Source organism: Xyrauchen texanus, chromosome 8 (genome assembly GCF_025860055.1).
Source record: "Xyrauchen texanus isolate HMW12.3.18 chromosome 8, RBS_HiC_50CHRs, whole genome shotgun sequence".
NCBI classification, from domain to species: domain Eukaryota; kingdom Metazoa; phylum Chordata; class Actinopteri; order Cypriniformes; family Catostomidae; genus Xyrauchen; species Xyrauchen texanus.
This window is the reverse complement of record NC_068283.1, coordinates 28,857,921-28,878,745: the sequence shown is the minus strand read 5'-3', so window position 1 is coordinate 28,878,745 and position 20,825 is coordinate 28,857,921. Positions and strand designations below refer to the sequence as shown.

The following is a 20,825-nucleotide window of genomic DNA, read 5'->3' as shown; positions in this document are numbered from 1 at the left end:
GTGTGTGTGTGGGGGGGTCATGTGTGTTGAGGTCACAAATATAAAGGTCCTCTTAGGTCCTTATAGTGAAGACGCTGAATGCGATAATTTTCTGAATAAAGGCTTGAAATCTGATAATTTCTGGTTTTAAAAGATGTATGTATTTTTATAGTTCACACAGTACAATACAAACACTCTGTCTGCATTGTTTCAGTCATCTTTTCTTTCTTTTTTGTGCTGTCTCAAAGAAAAGATTTCTCTTATTTAAATTTCTTTTCATCATTGATGTACCTGTAAAATGACATGAATGTGTTAGCTTGTTAGCAAAAAGAAAATACACTAGTTCTCAAGTTGTCCCTCATTGTTTTTTCCTCCCAGTAGAATCTTAACACAATATTTTATTCAAGAATCCTTACGCTGCTCTTTTCCATACAAATACAGTTCATACTGGCCACTGCTGAAAATGTCCAAAGAGAGAAAAATAATAATTATAAAAATACCATAAAAGTAGTCCATACAACACATAGCTGTTGTATGGCCCCAGAAAGCTTAGAATATAGTGCACTTGTAATATAGTCTACTGTTATGATGAAAGACATACTAAAAATAAAATTGTCTCTTTTAAAAGAAGACTTTTAGGTGATGCTGTACAAAATTCTGAATGAATTAAAGACAAATAAATTATTTAGAAAATCTTAAATTGATTTTGAATTATTACCTAATAACATTTGCATTAAGAATATATGACATTGTAATTTCCAAAACTTAAAAGCACAACAGAAGTCACAAGTCACAGGTCTTACCATATTCTAGTTCTAATTTGAGGGTGATAACGCTCTACTCTGTGTGTTTTCTTTATATATATAAATAATGTTCTCAAACAATGTCATGAGAGATTTCTAAAAAGCTACTTCAAAAGCCTGCCAGATTACCGCATTCATTCAATTCCTTTACAATATACACACATTCACTCTTTGTCTTTAGCTTGATATGCTGAAAACTGCTCTGTTAATGTTTTCACATTCACAATTATGACTGACAATCAAATCATGTACTATACATATTTTAAATTCAAAATGGCAAATTTCACCAAATGGTGAATATTTTGCACCCTTGGAAATGAATGTCGTTTGGTACAACATTTCAATCATAAAATAATGGTCAAATACTGCATGTTTATTTAGATACTCACATCTCACATGACACAAACACTCTTAACCAGAACTGTGCTCTGATGCGCACCGTGATAATCCATGAGGTTCCTGTTCAGCTTCTTAAATATGAGTCCTGCCTTCATTGATTTGATTTGCTTTCTTAAATGACAATGATGTGCAGTGTTAGACTACTGTGCGTGTAAAAATTTTACTTTTTTAAACCATTATGTTATTCCTGCAACAACCTAATGACAATTAGACAGCAGTTCATTATGAACTGCAGCAGAACAGCAACAAAGATATACATTATTGAGGGGGACAATCTGGCCATATCTGATTATGGGTTGGGGTCTTGTCCCCCTCAATGTATATTGTGGTCACAGCCTTGGTAGGCTATAAATATCTTTGCATTGTTCCTGTTTGATGGTGTGTAAGCTGTCCGTGACATCCATCCATCCATCCATCCATCCATCTTCAACCGCTTATCCGAAGTCGGGTCGCGGGGGCAGCTGCTCCAGCAGGGGGCCCCAAACTTCCCTATCCCGAGCCACATTAACCAGCTCTGACTGGGCGACCCCGAGGTGTTCCCAGGCCAGTGTGGAGATGTAATCTCTCCACCTAGTCCTGGGTCTTCCCCGAGGCCTCCTCCCAGCTGGACGTGCCTGAAACACCTCCCTAGGGAGGCGGCCAGGGGGCATCCTTAAAAGAAGCCCAAACCACCTCAACTGACTCCTTTCAACGCAAAGGAGCAGCGGCTCTACTCAGAGCTCCTCACGGATGACTGAGCTCCTCACCCTATCTCTAAGGGAGAAGCCCGTCACCCTTCTGAGGAAGCCCATTTCGGCCGCTTGTACTCGCGACCTAGTTCTTTCGGTCATGACCCAGCCTTCATGACCATAGGTGAGGGTAGGAACAAAAATTGACCGGTAGATCGAGAGCTTTGCCTTTCGGCTCAGCTCTCTTTTCGTGACAACGGTGCGATAGAGCGAGTGCAATACCGCCCCTGCTGCCCCGACTCTCCGGCCAACCTCCCGCTCCATTGTCCCATCACTCGTGAACAAGACCCCGAGGTACTTGAACTCCTTCACTTGGGGCAAGTGAAGGAGGGACCTCATTCCCTACCAGGAGTACGCACTCCATCGGTTTCCTGCTGAGAACCATGGCCTCAGATTTAGAGGTGCTAATCCTCATCCCAGCTGCTTCACACTCGACTGCCAAGCGATCCAGTGAGAGCTGAAGGTCACGGACCGATGATGACATAAAGACAACATCATCTGCAAAAAGCAGCGATGAGATCCCCAGCCCACCGAACCGCACACCTTCCCCACCCCGACTACGCCTCGATATCCTGTCCATGAATATCACAAACAGGATTGGTGACAAAGCGCAGCCTTGGCGGAGACCAACCCCACATGGAATGAACTCGACTTTGTGCCGAGGACCCGGACACAGCCCTCGCTTTGGACGTACAGGGATTGGATCGCCCTAAGAAGGGACCCCCCACCCCGTACTCCCGCAGCACCTCCCACAGTCTCTCCCGGGGACCCGGTCATACGCCTTCTCCAGATTCACAAAACACATGTAGACCGGATGGGCATACTCCCAGGCCCCCTCCAGGATCCTTGCGAGAGTAAAGATCTGGTCCGTCGTTCCACGGCCAGGACGAAAACCGCATTGTTCCTCTTCAATCTGAGGTTCGACAATCGGCCGAACCCTCCTCTCCAGCACCTTGGAGTAAACTTTACCAGGGAGGCTGAGAAGTGTGATACCCCTGTAGTTGGCACACACTCTCTGATCCCCCTTTTTGAAGAGGGGAACCACCACCCCGTTCTGCCACTCCTTAGGCACTGTCCCAGATTTCCACGCAATGTTGAAGAGGCGTGTCATCCATGACACCCCTCCACATCCAGAGCTTTCAGCATTTCTGGTCGGATCTTTCTGTCCGTGACAGCCAAACAAAACTGCTCATTATTGCACTGCAACTTTACGTTACTGCGTCCCCCTTCACAGGACATTTTGAAGGGTTCTGTAATTAATTTGTATTAGCAGACTGACAGAAAATCTGAACAGTTAAAAGCTTTATTTTCACCTTGGTGGTTGTGCATCAGCAATCTGCACCTTTAGTGCTTCCATGAGAAGGTGTTATGCTTTGAATGCAAGTCAGGAAAGTTTCCCTTCCTGCAGTCATGTTTCCGTCTGTACCTGCAGCTACGATGAACAGTGGGACATGTCTAGCAACAGGCAGTGCAAGCAGTCTTAAATCTGTGGATGACTTACAGCAAAAAATCCAAATGACATTATTTTCTTCAAACAAATGGACTAATGGACAACTGTCCTGCACTGTGCAAAATTATATTTTATTGCTATGTTAAAGAAACCTTGTTCTCACAATTGCCTTGTCAACGGCCTCTGTTGAGTGCAGCTTCTGAATAAAAAGAATCATGCCAGAAAAAGTGTGACTGAAAATAGTTCTATGATGACTAACACCCTGACTGTCACTGGATGCGAGAAGAGAGTCGCATCGCATCAAAAGCAAAAAGATCCTATTAAAATCAATGTAGCTGTCAAACACTGGAAGCACATGTTGTGGGGTTGCGTCGACAGTAAATGGATGCCCCGTTCAATTTTGCGCTACATACGCTGGCGTTACTCCTGCCAACAATACAAATAAACGGTTTGGGACATTTGCTTTTAAATGTCCAGTGAAGAAAGCTGCAAGCCATCGTATGTGAAAAATGGCTAAATCATGGCTAGATTAGGCTGCTGAGCTATTTGCAGTTTGTGATAACAATGAAAAGTGCATTAAGTTTTCTCATTCCGACAACAGCAGCTGTTCACATGTATCCTAATCTTGGTGGCACTAAACTCACATTTAGAGATACAAATGAAATCTGCAAAAAAATAAATAAAATCAACAGTGAAATAGCACTTAAGTTTAGCCTAGATATCATAGCTAAATAGCATAACAGCTAAATAGCATAACATTACATAACTAGGGCTTTCACGGTTACTAAATTAGGGCAAAACTAGAGCTTTTCCACAATTACAAAATTGCAGAAAATATTAAAAATAAGGCAATGCCCCTCTTTCGATCAATATTTTGTAGTTTATGGCCATTATGACATGCAAAACTCAATGTGGGAATCCAGAGATCTTTATTTACTGAATAAAACCGCAGGTCTGTATGCTGTCAGTCATACCTCGACGCAAGTCTGCTGTTGAAGTCACACAGATGTGTGTCTCGCACCCCACGGTCACAATATAAAACTTACTTGAGGGAGAAATGGCTAGACTTTGTATGTGCAATTATTAACAGTGTTAATCATTTCCTATTAAAGGAAATTAATGTCCAGATACTTAAGGGCATTTTACACAGTGCGTGGGAAGCATAAAGCTTTTGCGATCTGCAGTATGTGCCACAAGTGAAACAATGCCTGCTACTGCTGCAGCTCAATGCAAGAAAGAAAATGCATCTTACATGGATACTGTATTCCATTTTGCATTCAGTGAAAGTAAAAAAAAAAAAAAAAAAATGTAAATGGCTATTATATCTCTATAACTTTTATTAACCATGTATATAACTCATCCACAGTAAACAAGATTGGTGAGCAGACATTGTTTTTGAAAAGATAAAATATTTTATTTCCATGGCCAATTTTCCCACATTTGAGTTAAAAACTAAAATGTGTATATCACGTTGAAGCATTTAAAGAAAAGAGTAGATCTTGCATTCCAAAATAAGTTGGGTACACCTTGAGAAGCCAGTCTCGGTCAGCTTGTATTACACTGTATACACCTTTTATATTATAGATTTGCTTTGGTTGTCTGTTGACTTTATATGTTGTTTGCACAATTGTTTTGTTGTTGTTATTCAATCGTAAAATCTATCTACTCAATTACCCCAAAAAAATAAATAGTGACAGCCCTAAACATATCATCACATAGCATAGAATAGCATAATTAGTATAACTAATATAACTATTCTACGTACTACTCTAAAGTACTATTATGTACCTTGCAGAATATTATTCAAAAATATGCTTTGAACTGGAGCTGCCTGTTTTCAACACCCTGGTCAACCTTAAACCTACACGAAGGTGTCTGTGCTCTGCTTACTAAAGTTTCGAGTCTAAAACGTCAATGACAGTTTGCATGCAGACATTTTCCTAAATAAGCTCTATTGTGACCATCTCCTCAGCTCAAATAATCATCCACTGAAACAGCATACACTGATTATGAATGAAGAGCACTTTAAAGTGAAGTGTTTAATTATTTCAGCGTTAAATACTTACTCCTATCCCAGCTGAATATGCAGAGACAATTGTAAGTTAACTATTTGTACGCTGATTTCCCCAAAATATATTTGTTTGTTTGAGAATCCCAACCAGCCCAGCATACCAACATGCACATCAGACATCATGCACACACATTTAAAAGGCAATGAGTCAAATTTAACTGAAGAAAAACAAAAGTTTTGATTTGCATTTTAGTGTTTAGACTGGGTGACCACTAAACTTCACAGGAAAATTAATCATATGTAAAATAATAATGCAAATGCACAACTCATTTTAAAGCTGTGGAAGAAAAATGTAGGGGGAGCACGTCTAATTCATTTCCCCAGTAATACAAACACTAAGGACCAGACCTCAAACCACATTTCCACCCTCATGCTGGAGGTGGAGCTTTCCAAGATTACAGCAAATTGAGCATGGAAATATTGGGAATAGTGCAATATTTTAAGCAATAAAATATTGATAATTGCATCACTTTTCCAAGACACAAACTTAAGGCATATAAAAATGGAAGCATTCAAAAAGCATATTTTAGAATATGACATAAAAGCATAATATATAATTTAAAATGTATAAAAATATCAGTCAGAATAGGAACTATGAATATTAAAATAGCACACATCTATAAGAAAGTGTACAAACGAAGAGTATGGAATAGTGATTTTGATGGAAATTGAGAAAGAGAAAATAGAAATAGTGACGAGAAGGACCTGTTAATGCAACTTCAGCACCAAGGAGAGCAACTGAACTGCCTGATGAAGTGCAGGACTGAGCAAGCACAATAAAACGCCTTCAGCTCCTCTCCTCCACTGCAGAGGAGCGCCTTGGCCATCCAAGATGTGCCACTTATGTGGGCAATGCAGTCAAGAGTTATTAATAAAATCGCTATTGGAACTATTTAGTGAGTTGAATCAAAAAGGGCTTTCTGTGCACTCAGGACAAGTGATAGTGGTCCAATCTCTGCACTGGGTCAAATCAAATGCACATTGGACAAGATGTCAAAATATATGTAGCAAATATCTTAATTGAGAGGCACAAGTGATGTTAAAAATGAGGGTAACTAATCATGCATTCTCGACAGTGTGTGATGGGTACTCTCTGTACCCAGATATGTGCCAAGAAAAGAGCTGTGGCAATTTGCTAAGGAACCATCCATATCCTGTCTTTACCCTCCATTTCAATTGCAAAATTCATAGTTTTCAAGAACAGTTTGTAACTATTACATCTTGTGTTTCAGTTGATGGCTGTTTTTAAGCATAATTTAAAATGGCATTACATTCATTTAAATTAAAATGCAACATGCATTTGAAAAGTACTACGGTTTTTGCTGAACAGCAAGCATTAGATCAAATCTGCTCGGCTGTCACCCCCATTAGGTATTTAAAAGTGGAAAATAGCCAGGGAAAATTTCCCAGAAACACAGTTAAACATCAGCAATATATCTGGAAGCGGTTGAGAGCAGGACATGGTAAGGGCATGCTAATAGATTTAGAATAGCTAGAACTGGTCTATTAAAGAAATGGACTACATTATTATTAAAAGATATACGAAATAAACTAATTATGTTTAGAATTTATTTTAAGTGCATGGCATGAAATATCCACTGTGTGGTGCTAAAAGTATGTTAAATTTTCTCCCAAACAGATAAGATTTGTATCTGTCAATTTGTCAAAAAACCTACATCCCTAACCTAAACCTTAACATAACCAACTATCATAAAAAGCCAATTTAAAATGAACAACTGATGAGGTTTTGAAGGTTAATGCTCTTATTGAGGTTTAAATCAACAAAATCTTAAAACTAAACCTAACGTATAGTGTTATAAAAAGCAAATGTGACATGAGAATCACAATTGCTGAAGTAAACGTGTCATTTTGTGGTGCTCTATCTCTAACCAAAGTTAAAATGTATGGCCTTAAAATTCTCATGCACTTTCAGCAAAGTGTTTTGATGTCAATAATATAGCATTATGTGAGTAACAAGTGTTTATGAATTGATTCTCTTCCGTTTTCCTCACAGTTTGTAAGAAAGGGAATCAAAGTAATTGAGGTTGTAGAGTCTCTAGTGTTCATCTCACCAGGAAACTACTGCAATAAATATACTGTATACAATGAGCCACGTAAAAATTATTTTGCCAAAATGTAGGTATAGTAACATGTTTCTTTGAATCCAGGTAGATAATTAAATTAATAAACCTACAGTAACGTCTCAATTGGTCATAGCCACATTCTAAGAAACTTCTAAGGACTCCCTCCTTTCTAGTTATAAGATTTGTCTCTTTGTAGCCAAAATTGTGAATAAAACAGGACTTTATTTTAAAAAAAAAAGGCATTTGTCCTCTATAAGCTACTGTATTTTGTTTGCCAGTACCCAGTAACTATACACATCGAAAATGTGCTAAGTCTGTTCCTCAGTCACAGTTCCCCAACAAATGTCCAAAGGCAGAGTCATTCATGCAAGGCAATCAATTTTTAACCTTCAATTAATTCTTAAATGCGAATGTACATTAAATTTCTACTCTGATGTGGGTCATTAAACTCACTTGAAATAGTGAACATTAGTCAGGCAAAGAATGCTCTAAAGAGTCAGAGCACCAAACAAGTTTGAGGGCTTCTCTTGGCTGGTCAGATAGATAGCAGTTGTTTTCAATTAAAGAAATGTAGTCAAGTTATTTAATTTAAGAAGAGAACACCTGATCAAAGTTGTTTTCGAGGCAAGTCAGTCCACTTGGTGGCCATCTTGGAAATGCTCCCGGGCAGTTATTTTCTATGAATAAAAGACTAAGGGGGGAAATTTCCAAATTGGTTAGGGTAAGATTACAATACAAGAATATATTTCAAATCAGCAGCAAGATCTGGCAACACTGGTATCATAAATTGTGCTTCTTTAGTTCAGATGACGCTAAAAAAACTGCTATTTTTCAGGCTGGTCCAGCTCAGAACGGTTTAGCCAGAAACCATTCAGATGTCTGGCAAAATGTCCTTTAAACATTAAAAAAATGTCCAAGCGCCAGAAGAAATGTCAAAAGCACTTAAGGATGTTTGACCAGAATGTTTTTGTAATTACAAATACACTACAATATAACATGTAATTTTGAAAATGCAAAAACAAGCAAAGGTCTTCATCAGTGGAGGGGCAAAAACTAAAATTCTAGAGCATTCTAGTTTGCATAGTGAAGAGTTAAGCCATTTCTTCCCCACTTTTTTCATTTTGCCTAAAGGCCCGGTCTAATTACCCATGTTATTTGGATTTACTGATGAAGCACACAAGCCTTACAACAACAAACAAGATGTGTGATGCTTGGCACATTTAGAGGGTGGAAAATGGAAGGAGAGGAAACATGGGAGATGGGATAGTGGAAGCTTCTTGGAGTGGACAGAATTGGCAGCACATGAAATCTGTACATGTATCTATTTTGTTCTTGTAGCTCAACAGCTAGACAAGGCGCAAGAAATGGCAAAGCCATGTGTTAGATTCCCAGGACACATACTGGCATAATGTATAGCTTGAACTGTCACTTTGGATCATAGTGTATGCCATATGCATGCATTGTCTTGCTCAAAGGGATTGATACAGACAACTAATTATTTCCCTGTTAGCACTACAACCTATGAGACAGTTCTCACTGTATGTCTCAGGCAGCAGTTGTGTAGAACACAAAGATGATACATTAGGAATGAGTAAGTCTTCAAAACAGGGAGGGAACCAAACAGCATCTGAATTAGTTCACACCGAACCACTGGAATCCTTAGGCGGATCCGGGGCAGTTTGGCACGTTGAGGTGTTCCATGAGAGAAGAACAAACTGAATGGGTTCTCACTCTTCTTGGCAAACTGCAAACTTGGTAAGAAACAGACTGATTTACCAGCCACCTGAAAAACTGAGAGACCTGAAGATGCTTGGTGTGAAAGTGAAGATGTGTTATCCACACTTTCTCAGTGAGGATAGTGCACGCTATGCTGCCAACACAGTGTTGGACTCGACACATGCTCACTTTCACCCATGATATGATTTACAGCTGTAACAAAAGCTGAAACATGAAAAAACAATGGGTCTTCTGACTGTCATGGACTGAAATGGACTGCCATCTGACATCAGACATGACAAGGTCAGGATGATAAACAATATCAAAGGCCAGATTTAAAGCTGAAGTGTTTTTTTTTTCTTTGTTAAAAAACTTTATTCTATTCCAACTTAATATGCAGAGACAAACTATAATGTACAGTAAGTAAGCCATTTGTCAGTAGATTATCAAAAGATTGATTGTTTGAGCATACCGACCAGCTTGACACAAGAACATCAGCTCAACCAATGGTTTGAGTTAGGGGATGGGACTATCTGTTTAATCTAGAGTTGCCGCAAACTCGCCACACATTATTTTCACCCACAAATGAGCTTTGCAGCAATGTTTGCTGCAGGCTCACTACTACCAGTGAAGAGCTGCAAACTTCTGGCAAACATCTCTGGTGAATAGCAAGTTCTGTGCCGTAGATTCCAGGGGGTGGGCATGTACAAGTAAGTACAACCCCCCATTATTTATACCATGATCAATGGAAACATGGGTAAATGCTTCACACTGCAATCCCCCAATGTTCAAACCAAATCAGCGATAATTCAGCGACGAATTTGTAGGCAAGTTTACAGAACATATTTTGTAAAGAAGAGTGATCAGGAAACCGGTTTGGAAACAATAATCCTTTTTGCAATTTAATTTAGTGACTCTGGTGGGGCAATAAATTACAAAATGACATAAAAATTACATTGGATACAGTAAGTCTCATAACTCACTAATGTTTTACCATCTAAATGGTTCTTCATAGCTTATAAACAGCTTAAGAGAATCAATACCTGGCCAGACTTGTAAAGCCAACCTGATGGCCTAACAAGATTGTACAGTCATTGAGAGGTGTGTCTTCATTTTGAAGCCATGTGCTTTCTGTGAATGAGCTTTATCTCTCAACGTCATCTCTTGAAGATACACATGCAATGCCTGTTGTCATATAACATTGCACAGATATTTAAATTCCACTGAGCATAAGCAACCTCTCCGCCAACAATGGAAATATGCAGTTGTCTAAATATTAATAAACGTTCTACGGGGCCTCGTTTCATACTGTAATGGTTTATCTGTAATTTACCGAGACAAACGTTTGCGTTTTACGTCACAGCCAGGGGCGTTCAAAACGAACACGTTTTTGCGTCCGTCCGCGCTGTTTTTCAGATGTACTCCAACGTAAACATGCGCTAGACGTATGCCTTTGAGTTAAAACATAACTTTTAAAAATGCATCTTAAGACACTTACGCTCTGTTCTATTCGTGGCGCTTCATCTAATCTTTTTTATTTATTTATTTTTTGCGTCAGATGCGAACAGCCCCTTAACTATATTGCGCTCCATAATGACAGATGCGCGAGTATTAAGTATGTTCTCAGCCTCAGGAGGACGGAAAGGTGACGTCATGTACATGAGGAATATTCAGCATCCCATAAACGAGACAAAGACTGTGTCTCAAAACCAAGTCAGTCACCAACAGCATTTTTGGGCATCGTGGTTGTGTTTTTGGACAAAATAGACGCGTTCAAAATTAAAACGCGTCCGAAAATGCATGTTTCGCTTGGTTTATTTGATGCACGTTACGCAAGTGGTAATTGTGTTGCGACCGTTCTCCGTTTCCTCGTCCTTTACACTTTTTTTTTTTATAGATCAGCACTATCAATCTTCCTCTTATCCATGCTTAGTCCCCGGGGACAATTGTTATTAACAGTAGCTCATCCCCTCAATACGATTTTTCTTGAACCCTTTGCGTCAAACGTCATCTCAACGTTATCAAAACAACATGCTATCACAGTGAATCACAATCGACTCTATTATTGGCACATTGTCTTACCTTTCTTTCATATGCAGCTCACACAAGCATTAATCCATGATCAGTAAAATATCGCTGCCTGGCTCGATCGCGTTTCCCAACAACGTTGCAGGACGCACGAGGGGTAAATAAATAAATATACCAGCAGCGTTACCCGTTATTTCCTTGCGGAGGTGATGATGGTAATATGATATGCCGGTGTTGACATAGAGGTGTAAACCTCTCTCAGCGCCAAAGCCGAAAAATATCACTTCATTTAGGAAGGGAAATATATTAAACCAGCGAATTAATGCCTTAGCATCTAATGCCCGTTCATTCTGATTCTCAACAAAGCTTGCCTCCCACTCGCGCAGTCTCTCTTTCGCTCTCTCACATTCACACGCACACAAAACAGACCAATCCCATTTAAAGAGATAGTAGCAAAAATATCAATAATGCATCGCTTTGCGCTTGTGGTGAGCACTGAAAAGCAATCTTTTGTGCGCGTTGGCTGTAACTCTTCGGTTAGAGAAAGCTCAAGGCATGGTTTTGTTACGTAACCACATATTTACATGCATTTTCAAGATACATTATTTAGAAGACAATGGGACACAAACTGTTACGGTTTTATATGCAATGAGTGAATGTTTGGTTTACTTTTTTTTTTTTTACTTTAAAAAAGGGCAATAACTAAATAACAAATAATGAATAAATATATAAGTTCTTGGTATGGAAATATGGGGGCATCCGTGAAGTCTGTGATTAAAAGAATGTTCAATAAGCTTAATCAACAGAATGTTGGCATAATATTGATTACCACAAATTTGTATTTTGACTCGTCCCTCATTTTCTTCAAAAATAAATAAATAAATAAAACAAATAAACAATTAAATACTTCTGCCATATCTGTGTATGGCAGAAATTGTAAGAGTAGTATGGTGGTATGCAACTCCAAACTCAGCACATTTGTTGAAACCAAGCTGCCAAAACAACTCGTTCTCTACTTCGTCCTCATTGTGATGTCACACTGTGGTAGACATTTTCATCTGACCGCCTCCACAACAACACATCACCACCTACTTTACCTTATCACTTCTGTAGCCTGCCCAGAAGAAGTGAGCAGTGTGATGGCAAGGAGAGAACAGGTTAGTCAAGAGCAGAGAGCCAATCAGAACAGTGGGAATTTACTGTCAAGTATTAAAGGAGAAGCAGCACCAAAACTGAATGTTTCTGACAGAAACAGAATGAGGGTGGAAAATCATCATGTTTGACAAATATATGACTGCATGCTTTTGTGCAAAAAAACTTCACAAATATTATAAGTGAACCTAAGTTAACATAAAAAAATATATTAAAAAGTAATGTCATGACCTCTTTAAAATGCACACAAAACAATAGTCAAAAGACGAACACATATTACATGTTCACATGATTTTAGTGTCTTAAAATTAGGGATTTGCTAGTGTTACAGCATCTAAATTTACACAGATCAGGTAAGTGATTTTGTCACACTAAAATCATGTATATACATACAATGTTTATAAATGTCTTGTGGCTATACATTTGAAACAGTGTGTATTTAACGACTGGGCCCATTCACTTGTAAGTGCATAACTGTAAACACATTCTTCTTTTCTTTTCTTTTTTTTTAATAAATAAGAGACGAAAATTGTATCAATTGAGCTTAACTTTTGTTGAACCTGTGACATTTCTTTAAAATGAGGCATGATTGAACTGATTAAACATTTCATAAAATTGCTCATCTACATTTTAGCTTACTGTGATGTGCACCACTGACGTGCGGTCTGGGTAGGCAAACTAGGCACTGCCTACCCTGCCAAAATTCAAAAATAAAATGTTTATTAAATAATAAACTTGTATTTGGATTTTTACTTTTTATTCTTGTGATTTATACATGCAATATGTGTGTTATTCCAATTGTTTTAGACGTTATGATGTAGCAGTTACGCATAATCAACTAAAAACAAATGGTAGAATAAGCAGTGCTTTTATGGTCCATTCATTGCAGACGACAAGCGGAAAACCCATGTTGCGCATGCGCACTTCGATCCTGTATTCTTTAACATGTACGGCAAAAAGCACAAATCTGCTGTGCCTTTTGACGTAAATATGTTATGCCCGTAATCATCTCCGTTACGTATCAGACATGGACCAATTAAAATCGAGATATTCCTGGACATTTGCGTAGCTAACGTCATTACACCACAGCTAGTGTACATGCCTAATCCCGCAAAATTCAAAATGACAGCACCAGCCGTAATCACGGAATTAAGACATTTTTCCAAGCTCGATTTTAATTCCAAATAGGAGTTAATTGCAAGAGGGAGGTCTACGCCAGCCTTAGATGGGGCCCAAAAATTATCCGATCATTTCAAACTGATTGGTATGTAAGAAAAGATTGGCTATGTGGCTGCGCTAACAATCAGCGGCTGTACTACTATCCCTGCCTGCTTCTTTCAACCAGTCAGACTGTTTGGACTTCAGCGGGATATTGTGATTTGAACAACCTGCCCACAGCTTTAACCAAGCATGAAAAGTCGTCAGCTCACATCCAGTGTCAAATTACACTGAAAACCTTTCAAAAATCTCGGATCGACCTTGCACTTGACGAGCAAAGGACGCTGAATATAACCTACCACAATGAAAAGGTAAAGGAAAACCGAGAGGTTTTGAAGGATCTGATAAATGCATAACGTTCACTGTTTACACACTTGTGTGTGTGTGTGTGTGTGTGTGTGTGTGTGTGTGTGTGTGAGAGAGAGAGAGAGAGAGAGAGTGTGAGTACACGATATACATCCTGATTTGTACATTTCTTGATATGCCGCGCTTGTGTGTAACGTTCACTGTTATTACGTATTATTAGCTTAAACAATAAATCAGGTAATCTGGCTTTCATAACTCAGTGCCTAGCCTCTTTAAGACATCACCGCACGTCACTGGTGTGCACTAACAGTTTGTATTGTCAATTCACATTCCGATCAGTGATTTCAGCATTGCCCAGATCTATGGGATGTAACCGATGCCCATTTTAGCTGCCATTACATAACACCTTATACTGGCATCAGTGCTTAGCCAAGGAATCTGCATCTCCTAATCGTTTGGATTACATTTATGCCAAGCACCACCTAGAGCTTCTCACAGACTGACAAACCTTCTTTACACCTTTCCATCACAAGGTCTGTCAAATGGCTGCCAGTGAGTTTCAGCGTGTGGCTGTGCGTGGACTCAGGAATTCTTCCATACTACCTTTACTCATTATGCATGCTGTGTGTATCCTCTGTCAGCCTCCACACAGAGTCAGAGAGCTAGAGAGCTATCTATTTATAGCCCACACTTGCTCCCACCCACTCCAAACCTCCCTCATTGGACAGAGCCTACACAACAAACAGAGAAATCCTATATGCTTATACGGATCCTACTCAGTCCTTCAGCATAAATAATGGAGGGATTTTGGTTTGGGGAAAAGAAGTGCACCCTCTTAATAATGCATGAGTGGAGGGGTGACTGTGCCTCTTTCTTCCAATGGAACGAGGTGGGGTGGATGGGCATATGACTGTATTGTGTTTAATCACCTGGTTATGGGTATAGAATTCTGGTCTCACAAGCCATCTGGCATACTGAATGGTACTTGCACATTTCTGTGATTAGGTGCATCACAAACCACACACTTCTACACTATTCTACACCATTTTGTAGTGTAGGTAGTGCAAACATTAAGTTTACACTGAAAATGCAGCAAAAAGAAGAGTACTTTAAGTACCTGGATGATTGCAATTTTTCAACCGTCAAAACGGAGTGTGGAATGTTGGACACTTCATTCTTTCACTGCATGTGGCTTGTCATAGATAGTGGAAGAGGCAGAGTTACCTGGCTGCGCTGCTGGTCTGACAAACAGTTGTAAATAATGAAGCATGTAGCAGCTGGCAAAACTTCAGTGCATACAGAACCTTACAACTGTTGAGCTGAACGCTTTACCGTCTCCCAAAGCTGTATGAATATGTACGTTGTTTAAGATACAAGCGTTGAACTGAGGTTGGCTAAGGCACTAACTCATCAGGTGAGTTTGAAACATCACTTCCATCAACTGTTAAACATTTTAAGTGTTCCATTTGGGACAATACTACACTTTGAAAATTCATACACTACATGGCTGAGTGCATTGTATAAGTGCATAGTGTATAGTGTTGTTTTGAGCACAGCTATTGTTTGCTTCTTTAGCAACCTGCCCCACAGGATTTAGTTAGTTCTTTTACATTGCTTCTGTCCTAAATCTAGTTTCCTCACATGTTTGTTTTTTGTGGGCTCTGAATGGAAGGGCCCCTCTGGCTCTCTCTGTGGCTGGCAACAATCTCATCAGTCATGACTTCGTGCCATGCAAAGGAGTCCCTGACAATCAGGCCCCCTCCTCACAGCCTCGGCTCAACATCGCACTGTGTGTTGTGTGCAACTTTAACTACAGGTCTACGAAATCTAATAAAGATGTGCTTACTCTAGATTTTGGTACAAAGCAGCACAGAGAGAGAGACATTTATGGTATGTCAATAAAAGCGTGGTATGTGAGAGAACATGTTATAACTGCCAAAACCCAATGTTTTCCACCTACTGTTTTCTTTTTCCATTTCTTCTCCGCAACTAACACTTACATCAGGAGAATAATGTGGTGCATACTATTGAGGTCTATTTTGAGTTGATATTCAAATACTGTAATCAAGCAACAGTTGCTCAATTTTTGATTAAATGTTACCATGAACATTTTTCATTTTCAAAATGAATATATAAAAAAACCCAGAAGTGTGATGTACAATTATAACTCATGGACTAAACACTGGGCCAAATATTGTTTTAGTGTTCACCATATTAACAAGAGACAGATGAGTGTGCACCAAAAAATATTTCTCATTCTAAAAGATAAGGATATGTCAGTATATTTGATATCATATCTGTACACAGTTATATATTTTGTTGCATTTTATTGTTTTGTATTTAGTATTGTTTTCGCCCACCAGTTGAGCGCCACAGATTAAAAATAAACTAACAATACAGCTGATCTGTTCAATCTCCAGACAGATGTACAGGTTAATTACTTGTGATTGGTATTCCATTGGATGAATGGGGTATCAGATTTTATGTTTCAGGGAGTGGAGACTTTGTAGTTTGCTCTGGCAAAGCATTGCCAGGTGTGAAAATGGTTGCAGTCATTTTCATCTTATAATAATAAACAGCTTCAAATATCCTGTGGATGAATAAACAGGCTGGGGAAAGCTTACCACATACAGATTGTCAAACTTGGTATCAGATTTACTCTTTTATCACAACTCCTCTGACCACAGTTTACCGTTGGTGGATTGATTTGACTGCCAAAATAAGCAAAGCATTGCCAGGTGTCTCCAATACTGTACTCTGTTTGCAAACGTTTGCATGATTCCACATAATTCAGCAGCCAGTGGCCATCAAAATATGATTTTGGTGAGGTGCAAGCTGCAGCTTACTTTGCATTATAGACAATTTTCACAGACTGTGATGACATGTTTTCACCTTTTTTAGCAGCGTAAACCTAGCAAACTTTTTATATATATTTTTTATATATATTGAGTGTAAATTTATAACATTATTATTAGTTGTGTTACTCTGGAATTCATTTTTAAAAACTAGATACAACAGCTGTGAGGGGTTCTTGTGCAGCTGCTGAGAGAAGGACAGTACATCTCTCTAGTTTTCCCTCTTCTGGAAAGTCATTCCAACATAATAGTGGATTGTTTTCTTTTGCTCTTTGAGAAAATGAGTGAGTGAAAATAATATTTGCTGTTATCTCCCATTCACTCCAATTTACTTCCGCATTATAAAACTGTGAAAAAGTTCAATTTTCCTTTTCAACTTATGTCATGTTAATAGGTTTGTATATTGTTGGGCCTATTCAGTTTATTGTTGTATTACAGTAATAATATGTGCCAATGGTTGATTTGAAGCATATTTTTGGCTGATTTTTATGCAGTTCTAGTATTGTGTTGGGTCGCCATTTGGCATCCAATCATTCCAATGTAAAATCTGGGACATGAAGCAAAAGAAACCACTGTTTTCAACGATTCTCTGAAGGATTAAACAAATGATCATTAAAAAGAAGAGGAACATCCCTTTAAGAGGTGGGAAGAGGGGTATGTTTCATTCTGAGGAATTACATAACTGAATCACTTCCACTGAGTAAGCACAATGTACAATCTTTATGATGGACCCTGTATTTCCCTTTTTGTATCAAAATAATAGCACAGTTTGTCTTTTAAGGCTTAACACCTTTCGCCTATTTTGTCAATATATGATATTTTTGTAAAGATTAATACTGTTGTGAACTGTGAACATCTCATATAGCATACTTGAGAGATGTATATTAAAGTGTATTAGGATTTTGGGCTGCTTGTTTGTATATAGCATGTATCGACAGCAGCCAATCAGATTCCACTCCACTCAAGCTTTGCTTTCCATCCAGATGTCACCATTGGGCTCTCAACAGCTGGAATGATGACAAAAGGATGGGTGTTTGTGTGTGACCTGTCCCATTCTACAATCCTCTAGATTGAAGCAAACCTAAAACAGACTCATGGATGAGGTCATACTGTAAGTCGTTACAACTATCCTTTGAATAATAAAATGACTGAAACAAGGGCACAGAGCATTAGTGTATAGATCTTACTTAACTGACCAACAACAGAGTACATCCCTGCTCCATGTGTCCCATGTAATTTAATCCCACCGGAGACAGATTTGGGGAATAAAAATGCGCTGCATTGCGTCACACATCTCATTGTGACATAACAGCATTTTGATTTCCAAGGGACTTGTACTTTCACCATGACTTAGAGACTGATCAGCTTGCCAGTCCAGCAACATGCTGCACTGCGGATGACTCAGCCACAGCTGTTGCTCTAGAAACCAGCCTCCTTTGCAATCAGTCTCTTAGTAACAGTGTTGTTGCCAAGTAACCGTATGTGTAAATGTGTGTGTTTGTGTTTATTGAGTTACATTCAGATTTGTATGTGAGGGCTTGTGAATCATTGCATTGCCATTTTTGCCTGCTCTCACCATTCTAAAGACAACCGGTTGACATAATGAACACATAAACAAAGTGCCGTTACATAAATATCAAAATTCAGGATATGATTATTATCTAAACAGAAAGTATAGACCTCTTCTGGGATAAAAAAATAATAATTTATCAATCTACCAAAAAGTTTATAGTTGGCTATTATATAAACCTTTGAATCTAAACTGTTTTAAACTGTGAACAAAGGCAGACATGGTTTTGTTTTTGTTGCACTGAATGTCTGCACTCTCAAATAGTTTAATCTGGCAGGGTTTGGCACTGTCAGCCGACAACTAAATGTTTACGTATCTGTTGGAACAAGATCCTTTTTTTGTCATTTGAATCATACTTAAAGGGATAGTTAACCTAAAATCATTCAAAAAAATCATAATTCATTCACCCTCCTGTTGTTCCAAAACTATGACTTTCTTCTGTGAAACACAAAATTAAATGTTTTGCAAAAAAACTTACAGTCACCATTCACTTTCATCATATTTCATCCCCCATATAATATAAGATAATGGGGGAATTATCCCTTCAATTTGCTGCTATGACATTGAAACTTATTGTCAAGCAGCTCCTCTAACTGGTGTAAATAAACACACACATGCAATCTGTTTAGGGTATGGAGAGGGTGGCTACAATGGCTACAATGCACATCTCTCATCACTTGGTTGTTCATTCAAACATACTGCAGCAGGCCACCAACAAGCCGCTCCACCTACAACAGGAGCCCCTCTCCAGCTTTATTGACGGCACAGGGCCCGGAGTGGCCCGCAGATCAAAGGCAGCCACACGCCATGCTGAAAACAAAGTATTTTTAGGTGGCACTGGAAGGGGGGTCTTTGACTAGCCCTCTCATACAGCATATGTAGCATTGTCCATACAGAAACACTCTTATTTTCCTCTCTCATCTCCTTTTAGTCTATATGTTTCTAATCATGCATTACTGTGCATGCATACAGAGGATATCTTCCACTATCTTTAACTCTATCATGTTATGTTTTGCTTAATTTTGTCCGTAGCATTTCTTCTACTTACATTTTCAGGAAAATGCACCTCAACCCTCATGTCATGAAAAATAATAATATTAGTTACAAAGTTTATAATTTAAATTATTTTGACAAGTTCATCTGACCTTATCAAAACCCTGTAGACAGGTTTTATTGAAGCCTTTTGCCTCTGTTTGGCAAACTAGGCATGCAGTTTTCAGAAATGTGACTGGGTTTCTTTCTAGTAATGTTATTTCTGTTTAAGGTCAGTTTATACCCCATAAAAAAAAAAACACACGGCAGAAAAATATACATTGTGTACAACAGTCAGAAAGTCTTAGCAAAAATAAACTGATTCATGTTTTATATCTGGGGACACTGAGAACCAAAACATATGGAATGTTGGATGATAGAAGCTTACCTGACAGGGACCATTCCTACAATTTTGACTGACATTATTGGAGTAGGAACAAACACTGTGAATATAACTTAAATGTACCATCTTTTCAATGTTATAATTCTAATAAGGAGCATCCTTATAATGTTATTAGTAGCTATTAATACAGTACTTATATACTTATAATAACATTAGTATTATTAAGTCAAATTAAGTTTTCAGGAATGTTATGTTAACATTTTAATAACCCTCTGCTGACGTTAAGAAAAATTTACATCTTCATGTTCCCACAACCCACAATGCAACATTTTATGAACATAAATACAGTATGTTAGCTGCGAGAATGTACATAATTCAAACTAGGTTTCTTAGATCACAAACAGAAAATGAGGGTTAATGTCCAAAACTGTTCTGTGTATTGTCATCATATAGGAGGGGTAGAGCAAACAAATGTGCACAAATGCACATGATGGTCTATTATGAAAAGCCTTTAGTTTGTGTTGGGCTGTATGGCTGATACACTGTTTGTTGTTTATCATCGCTGAACTGGACAGAATGGGGACTTGCTGAGATTGTGCATTGGGGTGTCTGAATTAGTATTTGTCTACTAAATGTTTTTTCTGGTGTGTTCCGTATAGCTGCTCAGTCAGCATTTGCACAAGCATGTGTGTCCACAGGGGGATGTGCACGGAACTATAGAGCTGTGGCATTGCAACAGCTTTATATCATGTGAACAATCCCATTCAGTTTATAATGTTGATGTTTTTTTCCATACATGAGAAGTATTAAACCTAAATCATATTGGTTCTTTAACAGTCACATTGTCTGCTTTACATCTAATATTCATGTCTATTTTGTTTGTGTATAGGGCCTACTTCACAACAATAAAAAAGATACAGCCCTCGAATTAAGCTAGGGGTAGTTGACATGAAATACATTTGGTAATACTTTTGTCCTGCATGTGCAGTATTAATCAAAATACAAAGTGACTGTAAGGATAATTTACACAAAAATTCAATATAAACTACATGGAAATGGAAGAACTACATTAATAATATTCCTCACATCCC

The 20,825-nt window shown here is 38.5% G+C and overlaps 1 protein-coding gene across 2 annotated transcripts in view; it reads right to left on the bottom strand.

The window, feature by feature from the left end:
* The window catches only part of LOC127647277 (F-box/LRR-repeat protein 16-like), a 41,203-nt gene extending 26,641 nt beyond the window's left edge, over positions 1 to 14,562 (bottom strand). Inside the window, exon 1 of one of the 2 annotated variants that reach the window (XM_052131431.1) lies at positions 14,443 to 14,562. Coding sequence is in view for 1 of the 2 variants with exons in the window: in XM_052131430.1 (XP_051987390.1) it covers positions 11,313 to 11,323 (11 nt within the window). In the remaining variant the exon portion in view is untranslated. Of the gene's footprint in view, positions 1 to 11,312; positions 11,624 to 14,442 lie in introns of those variants that run through there. The other variant, XM_052131430.1, reaches the window with a different exon arrangement.
* Positions 14,563 to 20,825: the final 6,263 nt, after the last annotated feature.